The sequence below is a fragment of the Cygnus atratus genome, chromosome 10, assembly GCF_013377495.2.
Source record: "Cygnus atratus isolate AKBS03 ecotype Queensland, Australia chromosome 10, CAtr_DNAZoo_HiC_assembly, whole genome shotgun sequence".
Classification (NCBI taxonomy): Eukaryota; Metazoa; Chordata; class Aves; order Anseriformes; family Anatidae; genus Cygnus; species Cygnus atratus.
The window spans coordinates 14992273-15011164 of NC_066371.1; the positions used below are offsets into that span (position 1 = coordinate 14992273).

Consider the following 18892-nt stretch of genomic DNA (forward strand, 5'->3'; position numbering starts at 1 on the left):
TGCTCAGTGTTCTGAAAGAAAGCACAGGCATATCCTAAGTCACCATTGTTTCCATGTTGTTCAGTCACATAAGAAGAAAAGTTGGTTTCCTCTTCAGAATATTTGCTGTGTCCTGTGAAGTATGAATACGTTCTCATCTGCTTTTTTCTTCTTCCTCTAACCTTCAGAAAACCCATAGTTCCTCAGAAGGAACCATCTCCACTTCTGGAGAAGAAGATCCAGCAGCTAGAAGCAAAATTTGCTGAGTTGGAAGGAGGTGATGAGGACATAGAAGAGATGGGAGAAGAGGAAGGTGACATCACTGAAACACCTTCTATGCCTCAGCTTCAGACCCCACTAGCTAGTGAATTGGATATAATGCCTTATACTCCACCACAGGTAAAAATCTTTGAGAGACCTTTAAACCTCTGTATTCCTCATTCTTTCCTCAACGCAAATAAAAAGAACAGTAATGTTTTATCACAGAACAGATTTATATTTCAGTTTACTGGTCTGTAGAGTAATTACATAGAACAGTTTTAGCATATCCAATATGATATCCATGTTGTAATGTTTAAGTCCATTAAAATATTTTAAAGGAACTATCGTTCAGCTTAGGTAAATCTTGTAGGGTATTGTTTGTATTGGGACAGTCTTTCAGGGCTTTCAGGGTAACTGCTGAGAAATCAGACTCAATGGAAATATCCAGCGTGTATGTGTATACCTTCAGACAGATGTGAACTCTGAAGTCTAGAAATTGAAGTGGGGAAAAAAAATAAGAAAGAAATGAAAAGAATCAGTAGCAGTGTATCCTAAGAGGTGAAGGATGATTCACAAGTATCCCCTTGCAGATTCCTCATGCTGCTGATTTGGAAATAAGAGGCATGTTGTGTCTGAGCTGGCATTCAAAGCACAACTTAACTTTGACAGAGAGATAACTAACACATAGCACAGAAAGAAACTGTCTTCTTCAGCCCAGCATAATTGTTCTATTTATGTCCCCTTTGAAAAGTGTCATTTTAAACAGAGCTCCCAGGTAAAAGGCATGTGTTTGCTTCATGTTCTCTTAAATGTATGCAATTTTATCTAAAAAATGATTAAAACTCCTAAGTTCTTTTTACCCTTTTTTCCTGATAACAAAAGAAGCATTTACTGCACCTGAGAATAAAAGGAATAAAGGAGACAAGACGATTGAATACGTGGTGTTGTGGGGCTTGACAAATCGGTGAATGCTATTCTCCTGCTGCAGTTTGCTGTAAAGCAGGAAGTAGAACCTAAGAAAGAAAAAGATGTGGAACTTTGTTTTTTTTTGCTTTAGCAATATGGCTGAGAAAAGGCATTGAAGAGGATCCTGGTTTATTTCTTCTCATAACACATCTAATCTGTTATGCAGTTATCTGCCTCAAATGGGCAAGATTATGTTAAAAATTGTCGTCTTACAAGAGATGTAAAATAATGGAAAAATAAGAATTCTGAGCTCAGTTTTCATAAAAATTCTCAAAGTCCTGCTTTCCCTTTCAAACCAATGAGTAGGCCTTTATGTTACGTGACCACATGTATAGTTGGATTTACCTGTTTCTGAATTGAGAACTCTTCACCTGCCAGTGTGAGCTTCCCTGAGAACCTAGGATGTGCTGTACATGCAGTTTGTCATACCAGAACCTGTGTGGGTTTTTTCCCCCATCATAGAGACAAACCTAGAAGACTTCCTTCCAAAAAGCCAAATATTGTCTGTAGGCTCATGATGAAAACACTGAGGGTAGATTGCCGTTTGAAAATGAGTACAATGAAGCCTGGAATAATACACCAGCATGCCTCAGTTTATCCACTGCCTGGCTTATGTTAATGAGTAAGACATTTAGAAAGCTTTGGTGTAGCTGAAGCTTTGTATGTAGCTGGGAGATGAGTGTTGGACAGTTGGGCTTAGAGCGGCAAATAAACAAAGTAATATGGCCAGGACTTTCAGGATAGGAAGAGAACAACTGCATATATTTTTCTTTCCTCTCCGCCCCTTCCCCCCAAGTATTTGGAAACAGTTATACTCTTCAAGATGTGAGAAATTTGTAGTGCTCAAAATACGAGGAAGTCCTTTTGAGGGTTTCAGTATGCTGATGTGTTTGTGGGCCTTATTGGCCAGCGAATGGGTGAATTATGGTCTCCCATACATCACATGCAGGTGGCATCTCAGTGGTTGTCAGAATAGTTTAAATATTGGTGGCTGGAAATGTCAAGGAGCTCTCAACAGGAGCAGCCAGGGTGGGAAGAGCAAAGGAGCAGATCTTGGATATAACAGAGTATTTGTTGCTCATCAGCACACAGGTGGGGATGTGAACCTGTTGTGCAGGTGATAGTGATCAGCAAAATTGGGCTTTGCTTTTTTTTCAGGGAGAAATGGGTACTTATGGAATGGGAGAGGAACTCTAGAGAGAAAGGAAAGTCTGGCAGGCAAAATAGAGAGCACTTAGGAATGAGAAGACTAGAGGATAGAGGACAAGGAGGTGGGAGTTGCAAAGGCCCGGGAATAAATGTGAAAGCAATTCCCTAAAATCTGCGATGCAAATAAAATCTTCTACTTGTGTTGGCAATATTTCTGAGCAGCATAACGGATGACATCTGGGATAGCAGCACAATTACTATTATTCTTTTGGCATTCTAAATAGTCACTTACTTGCTGCTCAGCCCTTCTGAGTCCTCTCGGTTAGTTTGGAATGATTTCAGCTAATAGTAATCATTCTGTGCTGTGTTTCTGCACACTTTTTGAAGCCTCTGTTATAAGGTTGGCTTTATGTCTGGAAGGGTTAAAAAGCATCAGATCATTGTGTTTTGCTTTCTGTTTTTTTTGTGGTTGTGTTTTTTTTCCACCTGTGTACATTCTGTAAATGTGTGCTTGTCCTGCATTGGTAGGAGACGCAATCTCTCTTTGGGGGCTGTAAAGTCGAATGGGCCTTGTACAGATATATACAAGAGGAATTTGGGAATATTTTTACATTTCTTACAGCTTTGATTTTTTTTTTAATGTCAAGAAACTTCTCTGTCATATGCTTGTGGTCATAACTGCTTTTTCTCACAGTCCACTCCCAAGTCTGTTAAGGGCAGCACCAAGAAGGAGGGATCAAAAAGGAAGATCAACATGAGTGGTTACATCTTATTTAGCAGTGAGATGAGAGCTGTGATTAAAGCTCAGCACCCAGACTATTCCTTTGGAGAGCTCAGCAGGCTTGTAGGAACTGAATGGAGAAACTTGGAAGCAACAAAGAAAGCAGAATATGAAGGTAAATAAAAACTAAAATGCTAAACTCTTTTTACACTTTTTCTCTTTGAACATGTTTGTTGTTATTACTCAGATGACCAGTTTTATAAAAGGAAGTAGTTATGTTTGTGTTCTGGACGTGCCTTAAAGAGGAGTTCATATTGAGAGATGACTGAAGAGGAGCAAAGAGCATGTTTAAGTTATGTAGTCTACAACTGATAATTTAAATATCTTTGCCACAAATAATCAAATGAACAAAAAAGAAATGGGGAAGAATTAGAAGTAAAAGGGCTTGAAGCCCTAGTGCTGGAAGTCAGCTGGAAAAATGGCTTGTAAAAGTTTCTGTATGGGAGGACATGGAGGGGGCAGCAAGAAAGGGAACTTTTGGACAAGAAGCTCTTCAGAGCTGTGTTACCAGGTAAGAAAGCATATAATAGAGCAGAAAAAAAGTTTCTCAGTTAACTGTACTGAGAGTCTGAAAGAGCTTTGGTAGAATAAAATCAGGGATACAGACTCTGTTATACTGTAAATGTGACCTGTTGCTCAGTCTCAGTATTAACTGTTGTAACTGATTTTGTTGAGAGATTTCATATCCTGAATTAAGCCAAGAAACATTTCATAGGGATGAGGTACTTTCAAAAGATCTCTCTCTCTCTCTCTCTCTCTCTCTCTCTCTCTCTCTCTCCCCCCCCTCTCTCTCTCTCTCTCTCTCTCTCTCTCTCCCCCCCCCCCCCTCTCTCTCTCTCTCTCCCCCTCTCTCTCTCTCTCTCTCTCTCTCTCCCCCTCTCTCTCTCTCTCTTTTTCTCTCGTTTTCCTACTGATACTGTTTGTTGTGTTTCGGCTTTATTTGACCAAAAATCAAAATGCAGAAGATCCGTAACAGCAGGCCCTATCCGAGCCAAACAGAGTAGCTTGACATCCAGAGTTACTGTTTCAGTTAACGTCTCAACATTTCCAATATAAAGCCCAGTTTTTAAGCAACTGTTACAATTTTATTGGATAGGAAAGTTTCAACCCCTTAGAAAGGTATTGTCCGGTTAAGTTATAATGTTACTTTTTAACAGTGAGGATGATAGCTTTTTTGCATGCTCATAGCCTAAAGGCCACTCTGATACTCAAACGGGACGTTTGCCTTGTGCTTTACACCCTCAGCCTCCTCAGTCCTTTCTGAACTTGCAGTAGTACCTCTTTGCAGTTCTGGAGGGTTCAGCACCATCACGAGTGAGTTGTCTTTGCAAATGTTGTGAAGGGAAATGGTAACGCTCTTATGTTGTGAAAGTACTAGGGCCTTACTTTTTTCCTGTTGTAGTTTCCAATTACACCAGCGTAGGTGCATGTGGTATCTTTTATTGACAGGCCCCTCCTTGCAGCCTAACTCGAGCAGTAGGACGGCTAGCATGTCATCCCTTCTGGCCTTGGGCAGTGTGATGCTCACACTTCCACTGTAACCTAACAGTAGCAACAGTGTCTGTCCCCTGTGTTAACGATATTCAGAGTGCTTCCATTTTAACCCTCCTTATCCTTAAAATTTTCCAAAGCTTTTGAGTCTCGGACTGCAGCTTTTCCAGCTTGGTGTCTGCCTAGGACTAGGCTTACTTTTATTTGTTTTGGAGGGGTCGGGATGGGGTTACAAAGCATCCAAACTGTTTACTCATTACCATGCTTGAAAGGAGAGAAACTCCACTCCTTCCCCTGTGACAAGTCAAAATCCATGTGCTCTGTAGCGTGGACACTGCACCAGGGAGCAGGAACTGGCATGGTTTGACACTTGGATGGAAAAGTGCCTTTTCGTGCTTTGGCAATAGAGCAGTCTGCATTTTTGATTCATTTTGACCCACTGAAAATTTCATTTGTTATATGTGCAGGGTAGTAGCTGGGTTTTAGCAGCATTAATCAAAGAACAGGCTGTGTTGAAAATGCCCGTATGGCTAACTGTACTGTAGAAACTCCTTAAAATAAAATAAAGTAATACGTGGGGTTTGAGGCAAAGGCCTGTCCTAAGGTGAAACTTTGTTCAAAGCAGGATGTCTCTTTCCTGTCTCTTGAGATGTGCTGGAAATGACTTTTGAATGATCTCAAGTCCTAGCCTAAATGATTTGGGGTTAGGCTCAATGAGTATTAAGGTGAATGTTCAAGGCTGAACTTTCGGACACCCCCTTCAGTTCCCTCTGGCAGTGTTGTTCCATCTGTTAGTTCAGTGGCAGCCACAACATGGACAGACAAGGTAACGCTCAAGTGTTGTCCTACATCAGGTCCTTCTTCAAGTCTGAAGTCTGATAAAACTGAATGCTTAACAGTAACCTCTCATTCACCGGGGTATCTCCAGAACTTTTGCTTTTGGCTTTTGTCTGACCTTTTTTTTTTTTTTTTTTTTTTAACTGGCCAACAGTAGGTGAGAGTCAGAACAACTACTTCATCTTTTCCCTAAACGCTTGCTCTGGTCTTAAGATGATTATCTCCTCTTTCTACTTCAGGATCTATCTTTAAATGTCTCCTGTATTTTGTGCATATGAGTTGCCTATAGTAAATTTAGGAGTTTCTGTGTGTCGTCATCTCTTCCTGAAATGACAGGAGTGAAAAGGAGGGAAATGCCTTTGAAATAAAACTGGTCTTTCAGTGTATGGATGCTGTGCTAGATGCTGCACAAACGAGTCCTACAGAAGACTAATGCGTGATATATGTTTGCAGTCATATACTGGAAAAAGTGTCTAACGTTGGCAGGATGCATTCATAACTTTATCTCCTTGATGAACTTCTTAGCCTTGTTTGACAGAGGACCTTGATTGCTGTTTTAGTGGCAGTTTTCATCTTCCACCAGCTGCAAGAAAACTTCTAGTCCTGCATTCACTGTTGTTAAAATTTGCTGGAGATGTATGCTGCATTCGTTTATCCTTTGTTGTTCCTCATTGCGTCAGTAAGAGACGATGTTCAGAGTGAACAAATCAGCAACTTGCATGCCCTAAAAGCATCTTCAGTGGGCATTCGGTATATCTTCTTTTTTGTTCGCTTGTTTGGTTTTTTTTGTTGTTGTTTTTTTTTGGGGGGTGGGGGTGGTTTTTTTTTTGTTTGTTTGTTTTCTTTCTTCTTCCCATGACCCTTTGTCCTTCTCTTAATATAAAATTGTCCTCTGGTCAGATTCCCCTGCAGTAGATCTTTTGTTCTTGCAGTCACAGTGAGAAACTTGATTGAGATAATGACCAGATTCATCGTACAAAGGACACACATGACCTCCAGTGAGCAGCACAATGTGAGTTAGACATCTTCAGCAAAAAAAAAAAAAAAAAAGCTCAGAGGGGACCAAAATGGGGAAAACAACAGAAAGAGGCAAAAGAAAAATATTTTTGCTTCACCAAACTGCTGCTTGTTATGTTCCAAACACTAAGGACCTATCTACACTAGGGAAAAACTTTGCAAGTGCTTCCCAACTTTGCCACCGCTTTTCAGCTGCATCAGTAATAAAAAAATGAACAAATAAACCCCAAAAATGCAACAACAAGAAAAGAAGTGGGGAGCCCAGGAAGAAACGGGCCACCACTGGCACTGCTGCCTGCTATTTGCGTCTTGTTTTAGGGCACGTCTGAGACAGGGTGCTCAAGATTCCTGTCTGTGTGAGAGCTGCTGGCCTTGGCTGGGACTGGTTTAGCTGAGCCAGTGGTGTCAAAGAGGGAACGTTTTGCCATGTTCTCCTAGTGCGGACTGAGCCTAGTGCTGGACTGCTGCTTCATGTTGGTAACACTGGTGTTATTATCCAATTTGTTCTTTGACTTTCTAAATTTTTATTTTATTATTATTTTTTATTATTATTTTATTTTTTTAGAAAAAGATAAAACTTTGTGGACTATTTTTCATGCAAGGTTCTCTAAAAGTCTTAGCTGCAGCCACATGAAATCAAATCATATGCTGTATACAAAGATTCATCTGTTCTACTTTATATTTGACTAAACTATGCCAGTGTTTGACTAGTCCTTTTTAATGAACAGATAATATTTTGAAATTCTGGGTTACAAAACAGAACTGAAAATCTAAAATACTTTTACAGAGCGGGCAGCTAAAGTTGCTGAGCAGCAGGAGAGAGAGCGAGCAGCACAGCAGCAGAATCCCTCCCCCCGGGCAGGCACTCCTGTCGGGGCTCTTATGGGGGTGGTGCCGCCACCAACACCAATGGGGATGCTCAATCAGCAGTTGACACCCGTTGCAGGTAAAACGTAGGAGCTATGACCATTTTTTTCCTCATCCACTATATCAACCCCCTTCATAACTCTGAACACTCTCTTGGGTCACTTTGTTCTTGCGGAAGAAAAGGCTCAACCTCTTCAGTCTTTCTTCATGATGACTATACATAGCCTCAGCAGTGGGCTGGCAGTCCCACGTTACGTGCTCCACTAGTGAGTAGTCTGTTGAAAGCGCAGAGAAAGGCTCCTCCTCGGGCGGTAGGCCTGTTCTGTTTGTGTGCAGTCGTGTTTATTCGCTCTGCTTTGCCGAGGTCACGTTTAGTCCTGCTGCGGCAGGAGGGGAGGGAGCTGAATACTCTTCTAGTGCATGTGGCACCAGTGGAAGTGGTAAAGCAGGAGGCAAATGACTTTTTTTTTAATTGTCAGGGAGGTGAGAGGCAAACAGAAATCCAAACCAGGCTTTAAATCCAAGCACAAGAATTGCTAGTTGGATATAAGTGTTGTAGTCTAGGTTCTAGTGTCATTGCAAATACAAGTACAAAATCCCAACATTACTGTTTTTATCAGGTGATTTTCAGACCAGTTTAGAGAACTCTTCCACGTGGTCCCTGTTGCTGGGTGCTGTGTTCATTGCCAGTCATAGTCTGACTTGAGTTCACAGGCAGCGTGCTCAGAAGTATCTCCAGATCAGATCTGAAGAGTCTTTTATGGGAATCAGCCTTACATCTGTGAGAGAACAAATTAGGTCTGACCTGATAGTTTGTTCTCCTTCCCCCATTTCTGGTTAGCAATAGCTGGGTAGCTTCAGTCAAAGTCAAAATAGTGCTGAGTAGGTAAAAATGAATATTTGGAGGTTTGGTGTGTTTATTTTTTGTTTAGTTTTGGCTTTGTTTTGTTTGTTTTAAATTTCCCTTATGGCATTCCAGTTATTCCGTTTACTCTTTTGTCATTTTTCTTTTTCTATGTCTTGCAGGCTGTGGCCATGCTTAGAGCTGACAGCCTGAAGTGTTTTTCGTCACAGTCTCTAAAACATTTTTCAGAAAATAGGTTGCATGGATGTTTAGACAGAAGGCGCATTCCTTTTTTAGTTCGTGGTCTCCAGATTACAAAGCATTTGTTTACACTGAATTGCATATTTCTTTTGGTTGTTCTTTTGTTTATTTTTTTTAAACTTTGTTCTTTGAACACCTTGTAGATTTCTGTCTTGCAGTGATGATTTTTCTGAACAGTTTGCAGTTGGTGAATGTGTGTGCACATCTTTGTGCATATATTAAAAAAAAAACAACTCCAGCACCAGTCTTCTTTGTGAGTAATCTACTTCAATCCAGAATGCATAGAAATGTCATCATCTCGTGGTTGTTTTTTCTTGATTTGGTTCTTGTTTTTTGGTATTGTGTTGCTTTTCCATTTTTTTTGGAGGTAGGTATTGATAGGCAGTAATACTTTTATTAACACTTTCTTAAAAGCTTTCCAACAGCTGGGCTTTCAGCAAACCACACGTGTTACCTTCCTTCCTGTGGCAGCCTCCTCAAAAGCATACCTCTGTTCAAGACCATCATCTTACAGTTCACCCTCTCAGGTCTCTTTACTCTGTCATTGTGAAATACTTCATTAAGTGGATGATCAAGTGGTTCTTTATCAACTCTTGCTGTTTTTTTTTTCCTGTTTTGAAAAATGCATCTTCCTTCTTTTGGTTTCCACAAGTCTTACTTGGAAGTGCCTTACTCCTCCATCTTTAAGCCATGGAAAGCATTCAGTTGCTTTTCTCTGTTTTAGAGAACTTCATCACTTGTTTATGGCCCACAGGTACAAGAAAACTGGATACCTTTTTGAGATATATTTTCTCTTAGTGCACAGTGCTCTAGTTGCTTTTAAATTCAGGTGTTACAAAAGCTTATTTAAACTTCTATTGTTGTAGTAAAAAAAAAAAAAAGTGGAGGGGGGAGAGAGTAAATTGAAAGAGTAAATAACAGCTGTGGGAGCTGAAAATAGTTTGCCCAAGTTTACTAGTTTAAAATCAAAATGGTAAGTCACGTATGGGGTATGAAAGCGGCTGCACTTAGAAACTTGGGATGAGCTACAAGAACTGGCTTCTCATGGACACCTGTCTACAGTGTTACTATTCCAGTCAGCTGTTACGTATTTTGTTTGGAAATGTAGAAATGAGCTTTTGTGATTGACAAGGGTGGGCTTGTTTTGTTGGAGGTTTGTTTTTGCTTTGTGGTGGTTTTTGTTTTTTTTGTTTGTTTGTTTTCTTTAAAAGCTTCAGAATTGTTTATAAGTGAACTGAAGATGTGATTGCTGCTTGGGGTGCAGTGGAAGTACCAGGCAGTAGCTACAGTGAAGGCCTGTTATTCTAGGGATAGGTCTGTTATTTTCCTCTTTTACTTCTCCCATTAGGAATACGGATTTCACTGTGTTGATAAAGAGGTACAGATAATTTCTAGGTATTTGAAATAGGTACCAAAGAGCTGTTTAGTAAGTGCTGATCTAGGTGTCCTGTGTATTCAGAAGAAAATGAAGGTTTTACGAAGTTCAGTTCTTTGCTCAATGTAAAGCTGTGAAACTTCAGGTTCCTCACCTTTGTAACTCTCCTGAGCAGGTGACAAATTCAGCTTGTGTGTTGGAGCTGCTTAAGGTGTTTCGATCCTGAGGTCACAACAGCTTTGATGAGAAAATGTTCAGGCAGAGCTGACGTTGAGTTTCTGGCCAGCTTTATTCCAGAAATCTCTGTTCTGAAAGTTTCTTTTATGAGTTACTTGGAGCGTGGCAAAGATTCAGTAAGTGGTTTCTTGGAACAGGTTACAGAAACTCCAGCAATTTTACGTTTCTAAACTTACCTTTTATCTCACGACCTGCTTCTGTCCCCTATCATCTTTCCATTGTCTTTCCAACACCCTTCCTTGGTTCTCTGACAACACATTCATTAAAAGCATAGAAAATAAGCAAGAAAACAGGCAAGTTAAGTTCTAGGGCCTACTACGGTGCAGATGCTTTGTGTAGGTTCACTTAACAGACAGTAACAAACGTGAGCCCAAGCCAGAACAAACTGTCCTCTTCCGCCACGTGCAGAAAACTAACATTTTGAGCAGCACAATATCATCTTGGTTGCATCTTTGTTTTCCTTATTAAGACACTTTGAAAATGTTGAGAATGAAATTCAGTGAGGGACTGTATGTGCTCCTTGTAGACCCTTTTACTGCAGTCAGATGTGGAGAGCGTAAGCCACTGCAGCCCAGCAAGCATATCCAGTGCTGTCAGGTTTCAAGTTTTAGTTATTTCTTAAATTCATACTGAAGATGGTTTTATAAAAACCACGCATGTCAGTACCTTTAGTTTTAAGTATATGAATGTTCTAGGACTTCTAAAAGTTAATTTTGCATATGCACTGCATAAACATGTATAGATGTTTACTTTTTCCAGTCAAGTTTGGTCTCCAGGGTAGCCCACGAAGTAGGGCTGCTGGTGAAGCTTGTGTAGTTAGCGTTGTGTTCGTAATCTGTATGCAGATGGCAGAGCTTTAAGCTGTGTTAAAATTGCTTGCGTTAGTAACATTTAATTGCGGCTGAATTTACTCCTTGTGTTAACATGTCTCAATATTCAGCATTTATTGCCCCATGAGAAACATACAGATACGCTAAATACTAATTCATCAAAAGTGTAGCATTTCGTATTTATAACTTTATTTTTGTTCATTTTTGCAAGATACTAATTGTAGTATCGTCTTGCTGTACTAAAGGTGCTTTTTTTTTGTGGATAGTGCATGTCTTACTGTGTAGATCATACTGCATGTTATTGATGCATGTTTGAAATTTGTTGTGTCCTTCAAGGCATGATAAGTGGCTATCCACCGGTGCTGCCACCTTTGCAGGGCCCAGTTGATGGCATTGTTAGCATGGGCAGCATGCAGCCACTTCACCCAGGGGTGCCCCCACCCCACCAACTTCCGCCAGGTATGCCAGGCATCCCAGGCATCCCACCACCCGGTAAGAATGTCATCCTCATTCGCTCCTTGTTTCATTTTCATGTACTTGCCGTTTAACCAGTTGTTACAGAAATTATCTGCAGCTTGTTTTGGTCATAGCGTAATTGTTTGATTGTGTCTGAACATAGCAGGTTTTTTAGCCGCAGCGTGCACAGCGTACTGCTGAATGTATGGGGTGCATGCAGAGCGTTTTCCATTGGCACAACACACGTCCAGTACACCAGCAGCAAAGTTACTGGCGAAATGTGATGCTGCTCCAGCAGTGGTTCTGCTCCAGTTAAAAAAAAAACAACAACAAAAACAACAACAAAAAATGACAACTGTGCACGAGCTTATCAGAAGTCTGAAAAATTGAAATCAGCCAGTTCATATCCTTATTTCATTTGAACAGCATCCTTCCACTCCCTCCCTTATTCAAGTGAAATCAATGACTTTCAAATGAAATTTGAAATGAAATTTATTGGTCTCGTTCCTTACTGAACTCTTTTTCAGTGTAGGAGGAAAAATGTTCACCTGCCCTCTCGTCCTGTTTTCTGTGGATTTTTTTCAGTTTTTACCCCTGCTAACTCGTGGCTGTTTAAAAGACATGCATCTGATATGTTCAGCTGTTTGAACAAGCTGTGGACAAAAGCTGTCTCATTTGTCTCTCCTACCCCATTTGCAACTGTGTTTATCAGAAGCTCTGTTGGGACTTTACGTAAATTGTTGTGGTGATTTGTTGTTGTTTGCTTGCTTGCCTTTTTTTTTAAAATCCATCAGTGTTAGGTGTGCAGTTTGCATCATTGCTGATGTGTAAGATTCACCATAATGTCATGTAGAGGGAGTAGGAAAACAGCAGCGTGAGCTTGCCTCCGACTCACCAGGACAGTGACATTGAAGCACACAACAGCAGCATACAAATGTTTGGGAGGTGAACCCAGGACAACGCATTTCTTTGAAGAATGTTTCCAACTGGAGAAACGGGCTGTGTGTACGATGTATAAAACTGAGAGAACTTGGCTAAGGAAAAAAAAAAATAATGCCCAGGAGTGGAGGACCACACGTGAAATGGTGCTAAATCAGGCTGGGTGGGCTAAGGGTCAGTGAAGCCCTAATACTGGAAAGGGGAGGGTGCCCTCCTCCAAACCTATCTGCTTTGTACCAAAAAAAAATCTGTACTGTATTCCACAACTTGCCTCATCAGTGTTTTTCCCAGCTTCTGACCTGCTGTTAGTACAGATGCATTTAAAATGGAGGCTGTAATCAAACAGAAAACTGATTAGATATATGCTTTAGTGTGCAAAATGCAGTGACACATCTTCTGATCACTGGTATGGAAATCCGCACGCAAATTAAACCCTTGCGAAGACCATAATTATTGTGCAGCTTTTCAAATGAATGACTGTGTAAAATGGCATGAAAAGAAAAGCAGCAACATATGTAACTGTTTTTTGGTTTGTTTTTTCTTTTTTTTTTTCTTTTTTTATTGTTGTTATTTGATTTATTTTTTGTTTGGTTATGGTTTTTGTTTGGGGGTTTTTCTTTTTTTTCTTTGACCAAAGCATCTGTATAGAAAATAGCAGGAACTGCATGACTCATTCAGATTTGTATGTGGGTGGTATCTGCTATATTCTGTGCCACTTCATGTAGTTAGGAAAAAAAAAAACAAAACTAACTATTTTTTTCCTCCAAATGTTATCTGTTTTATATATATAGGACTATTTAAGCTTAACCTGCAAGTGGTGTTGTATATTAGTGAGATATTACAGAATTTTTGTAATGTCTTGGCTTTCTTCCTGCTATGAATGTGTTTTATAAAATTGAACACAAGGAAATGTTACTAAAGCAAAACAGCTTTTCCTTTTTTATTTTTCTTTTTTGTTTGTTTATTTTTAAGGATTCCAGGAAGTTTCTGTTCAGCCAAAGGTGCATATTATAAACTAAAGGATGTAGTTAGGCAATCCCTAAGTAACATGGAAAAAAATAATTTTGCATTTCTTTAGTTAAATGAATTCAAGGGGCCACATATTAATGTTGGGTAGTTGTCTTGTCTTTTTTTTTTTTCTTCATTCAGAAATTTCTAAAGTGTTTTGTTTTTTTATTGGGGGAGAGTGGGGTATTTAAATGTTTTAAAAATAGCTTTAAGCAATGATATCCAAGTATAAATTTGATTATAGAAGACCAAATAGGTATTTCTCACTGCTCTGAAATAAGACTAATTGTTTTATATTTTGGAATATAGGTGTTATAGGCCAAAATGTGTCCCCCATGGTAGGCACTCCAGCACCCGGAGCAAGTCCGTTTGGACAGCAGGTGAGTCATTTTTGCATTATTTATGAGGCTCTAAGGCTTTGAATTAGCATTTAAATGGGATCTCAGTTAAGACATGTAACGAATGCACATAGCCTTTCCCAGGGAGAACATAAATTCCAAATGTACACTGATGTATTTAGAACCAGTTAATATCTTATGCTCAGAATATATGTTTGTATTTCTTGGTTGAATTTTTATTACGCTAATTAGGTTCTGCCTAGTGGGATAAGCCCTGCAGTATAAGCAAGACTGTTTTTCTTTTTGTTTTTTTTTTTCTTTCTTCTGAACTAATACAAGTAATTTTAACACACTGTTAAACCGGTGATAATTTAGGTTTTGCATGCTTTGTTGATGCAGCGGGGCTGCTTTTGCACTTCCTCAGCCATTTCTCAGCTAAGTGGGTAAAAGCTGTTTTGCTTGCTCCCAGATTTCACAAACCAACAAAGCAGATGCTTGTTGGCAGTTCAGAACCTGGGGGTTTGGATGCCAGTGATGATCAGATGTTCCTTCTCAATGTGGTACAGATGAATACAGATGAAAGGTTCAGCACACTTGAAATTGTATTGACTAAACATTTGCATTATAAAGAGAAGCATGATTTTGGCCAGGGGGTATAAAGAAACTGAGAAGTGGAGTAGAGTATGTGTGCTGTGACACTGAGTTATTCCAGACCATAGGTCATTGTTAAGAGTTCTGAGAACTGCTGGTTAATCACAACAGCTGGGGTTCTTCTGTGTGTCAGGGATTTCTGCGTGACTGTGATGTTAGCCTGACTGCAATTAGGTTTTTTTTTTTTTGGTAGAAGCATCGTAATGAAGAAGGGAAGATTCATTTTAATAGAACATTTAAATATTTTAATGTACATTTTAATAGAAGCAGGGATCAGGGTGGATTTGTATTAGATGTTGTAGAGGTACCTAAAGCGAGATTAAACCCTACACTTTGCACGTCACAGGTTTTGTGGTCAAGTGTGAGAGAACATGAAATAAAAAGGAGGAAAAACAGCAGTTAAGGGTAATATGAGAGAGGAGAAATGGTGGTAGTAGTGAGAACATGTTTGTTGTTAAATATGGTCCGTTCATACATCTTCTCTCTGTGCATCTCAGTGACCTCCCCAGGTAACCGTGGCCAAAGTGGGTTGTCTTCCAGTGAAATTTTCTTTGTGCCTTCAGTTATAACCAAAACTCCATTGTATGAGGATGATCTGATGCACAGATGTGAACTGGCTTCCCTGCAGTTCCCCTAGATCTCTCCGTTGCTTTGTTGTTGCAGATAGGAATCCTTGGCCCGCCAGGACAGCAGGCACCCCCTCCGTATCCAGGCCAGAGCCCAGCAAGTCAGCCGGTCATGCAGCAGCCCTCAACTCCCATGTTTGTCTCCCCTCCACCAAAGACACAAAGGCTTCTTCATTCTGAAGCCTATCTGAAATACATCGAGGGACTTAGTGCTGAATCAAATAGCATCAGCAAGTGGGACCAGACCCTTGCAGGTAAGGCTTTTGACACGCAGCGGAATGTTTCCATACAGAAACACTTTTTTGTAACCGTTAATATTTTTGGCTTTTATGAAAAATGCTAAATTAGTCTGCTGCTTACTTAATAAAACGTACACATGCAAGTAATTGTTAAACTGACAGACTAACTATATGTTATTAGTAGGCTAATTCCATTGATGCTGTATAAATCTAATTATGAGTTCTATGGGTTCAAATACTGGGGGGTAAAAGAAATACTGTGGAGTTACATTCTCCTTCTTTCCTGAAAAATTGTGGTGAATATCAAAGGCGAGGCAAATTTATCAAAGTCAGTAGATAATTGGGCTGTTTCTTAACCTTTCAGCACGAAGGCGAGATATCCACTTATCAAAAGAACAAGAGAGCCGTCTCCCGTCACACTGGTTGAAAAGTAAAGGGGCTCACACCACCATGGCTGATGCGTTATGGCGTCTTCGAGACCTGATGCTACGAGACACCCTCAATATCCGTCAGGCATACAATATAGAAAATGTTTAGTTGCATTATTGCTTCTTTCTTTGATACCGGCATATAAGGAGTTTTGTGGAACAATAGCTGTTTTAGTTACTGGGTGGGGAGAGATAACCAACAATAATTTGTATTGCATTTTACTGTACATTGCAAGACCATTTTTATATAAGGACACTTTTAATAAGCATATTTCACTTTTTGTTATATTAAGTTGATTAATTTTGTTATATTGATAATTATATCAATATTGATATATCAACATATCAATATTGATATATTGATTAATTTTGTTATATTAAGTTGTGTTTGTTATATTAAGTTGATCAAATACACGGATTTTTGCATATGTTTCCTTTGTTTGAAAGGCGATTTCATAATTGGTTAACTGTAGTCAAGGATTCATCTTTCTTATACTTTATTGCTGAGAATCTGATGCCATTGTTTTTATATAAAAGAAGAAAAATAGAAAACAAAGTATTTACAGATTGGTACAATGGAATGTGAAGTTAGTCATAGTTTACATCCTAGAGGAAAGTGTGTGCATGTGCTTGTGTGTGCCAGCCACTTCTGGCAGAAATCTCAGTTGGATGTGAACAGGGAAGATCTCTTTGAAAGAAGCTGAAGGTAAGGTGTGCGTTGACACTAGAGCAAAATCACATTTCAAGTCAATATCAAGGCAGCTGAATGGGCCGCAGCGATCGTGGAAGTGCTAGCGCGGACAGGACAAAGCTGTCTTGACTGCTAGTGTTGTCCAATCCTGTCCAGTTATTTAATTGTGTAGCCAAGGCCATTGTGATTCTAAATCGGTAACGGCATACCTATGCTGGGCATGCCCGTGGGAGGTGAAACGTTTCATCTGCCATGACCTGTTCTGGGGGTTCTGTGATGCCCTAACGCTGAGCAGAGAAGGCAAAGCTGCTTCCCGCTGCAATTCAGTCTGCAGGTGTGAGGGGCCAGAACTTTGAACCAGTTCAGGTCTTGGAAGGTAAGTTAGAGGAGAAGCTGAGTTCTTTTGTTAGTGGAGTAACTTGATGCTTTTAAATTCACACACATTCTGTTAATGTTTGGGCATTATGTTTTTCTATGCTCTAAGTGTATTGATTCACATTAATGAAAGTTTTGCAATGCAAAACTTGAAATTGGACACACAAACGTAACTTTATAATAGTACTGTATGCGTAACTTCAACATACCTAGTACATCGGAGAAATAGAGTACCCGCATTGCAGCCTTCAGAGGGTTTTTGGTTTAGTTTTTTAGCAAAGTAAGGTGTGTATAGACTCCTCTTGCCAAATTTCAGGGTTGTGACTGCCTTCTGCTGAAGACTTAACTGTCCTTGTAACTAACCAACCTTTGGACTGCAAAGCTATTTGCTTGAAAGTAAATGCTTTCACATACTTGACTGTAGAAAAAGAATAATTTTGGGTTGCATTAAATAAGTGGGAAGGTGATACTAATTTGAAAGAAATTGTTGGTAGGAACATGGTTACTGCAACTCAGTCCAAAAGAATAACTTTTTTCTTTTTTTCTTCTGAGAGAGTGGAAAATAGATTAATCTAGGACCGGTATTTTCATAAACCAGTTGAAGATGACTAATAATTATTTGTTCTCTTCCTCAGTCCCCTTCCATGAGAAAATTCACTGTTTCTGTAAAAAAAAAAAAAAAAAAAAAAAAAAAAAAAAATTGATGTTGGTGACTTTTTTTTTCAGCGTATGTTTTCAGACCTGGTTAGTCCATGCTTGGCTTTTCATTAGACCTTGTACTCCCGAAAGTTAAGCTGATAACCAGGTGTATAACATGTATGTACCATCACTTTGTTTACCTGAGTCTTTTTAATTTGAATAAAAATAGTTTGCAAAGTGTTTTGGATTAAACAGGTTTGAGTGTCCCATCAAGACTTTTGTTAGGATTTTATTTCAAGTAATTCTGGCAGTTGCTGATCCAGATTTGTTGGAGTCCTTGGTACGTGCATGGATGTATGTGGGTAAAGAATCCTTTTTATATTGTCCTGTGTGCTGCAAGGCATGTCTGGTAGGTGACAAGAACAGTGAAGTTGGAGGGAAAAAAAAAGCCAGAAGAAGGATGAACGAACTGTAGTAAGCTTTGAAAAAATACATGGTGGACTGGGAACAAGCTGAGTAGAGGTGATAAGATTCAGTCAGTTCCAATTGCCTCCGCAGTAGTTGCTTTGAAAATAAACAGCAAGCCTTATTTTCATGCTGGAAGCTAACCTCGTTCAGGACTGTCTTTTATGTAGCTGGATAATGAAGGAAATTTAAAAAATAATGTGGAAAAAGCGTCTTTTACCCAGTAAAATTACAAAACAAGATGGAAATCTTCTTTAATAACACCAATGGCAAGAAAAATTAAGTGATAGTGACCTTGTATATCTTGAGGTGCCTCTGACATATGATTCACAAAGAGCTATTTAAGCAACCAGAACAGGTACCGTTATATTTAACTAACATGCATTAACGTCTTGGACCCAGGGGATAAACACAGCCTCTCATGCAGGCTGCCAGCTTTACAGAACTTCCACCCTTCTGAAACCTGATGGTGCAGTTCCACTGAGAATTCTAATCATTGTTCACATTTTATTTGCTCAATTTGAGATGCTGAAGATCATCTGTAGATATACGTAGCCCTCTATCGGCAGCAGGAGCACTAAATGGGAGCAGTATTTCAAAATGCTCGAGTACTTCTAACATCAAGAAATGGGACCTGCTTCAATGGCACGTGAAATATTCTGATCAGTAATCTTTGTATTCTTTTTGTTTGCTGCATCTACCAGCAAGCCTAATTTGACTTGTCACACAAACAAACCAAACCAAAAACCCAGCTACTGCAGTGCACGAGGATCTGGTGGTCCTGGGTGAAGAGATTCCCAGTCTCCGGCGTTCCTTGGAGAAACTTCTCCAGCAATCCAGTGCAGAAGTCTAGCCCCACAGCTTAACTTCCAGTAAAGGAGACAGCAGGAGAAATGTGAAAACAAATGGAGGCAAAACCCCTGGGTTATGCAGCAGCACCAGTGAGTGGTTGGGTTTGGCTCTGGGTAAGCTCAGGGTGCTCTGCAGCCTGGGACAAAAAATGGTGATGGGTGGTCATGAGGTCTGCAACTGTCTCCACAGGGAGTGCCCAAATTCATTTTTCATCAGATGATTTAGGGAGGACTATAAATAATCCTCGTGCTTTGTGCCAAGCACAAGCAACCAATAAGGATTTAAGGAAA

General features: G+C 39.7%; 1 protein-coding gene across 5 annotated transcripts in view; it reads left to right on the plus strand.

The window, feature by feature from the left end:
- Positions 1-17556, plus strand: part of PBRM1 (polybromo 1) — a 64165-nt gene extending 46609 nt beyond the window's left edge. For 2 of the 5 annotated variants that reach the window (XM_035547028.2, XM_050712819.1), the window contains 5 exons: positions 168-378; positions 3050-3251; positions 13608-13678; positions 14951-15167; positions 15517-17538. In XM_035547028.2, coding sequence (XP_035402921.1) covers positions 168-378; positions 3050-3251; positions 13608-13678; positions 14951-15167; positions 15517-15689 — 874 coding nt within the window. In that variant the 3' untranslated portion in view covers positions 15690-17538. Of the gene's footprint in view, positions 1-167; positions 379-3049; positions 3252-7268; positions 7428-11231; positions 11388-13607; positions 13679-14950; positions 15168-15516 lie in introns of all 5 variants that reach the window. The other 3 variants (XM_050712818.1, XM_035547022.2, XM_035547026.2) reach the window with 3 other exon arrangements.
- Positions 17557-18892: the final 1336 nt, after the last annotated feature.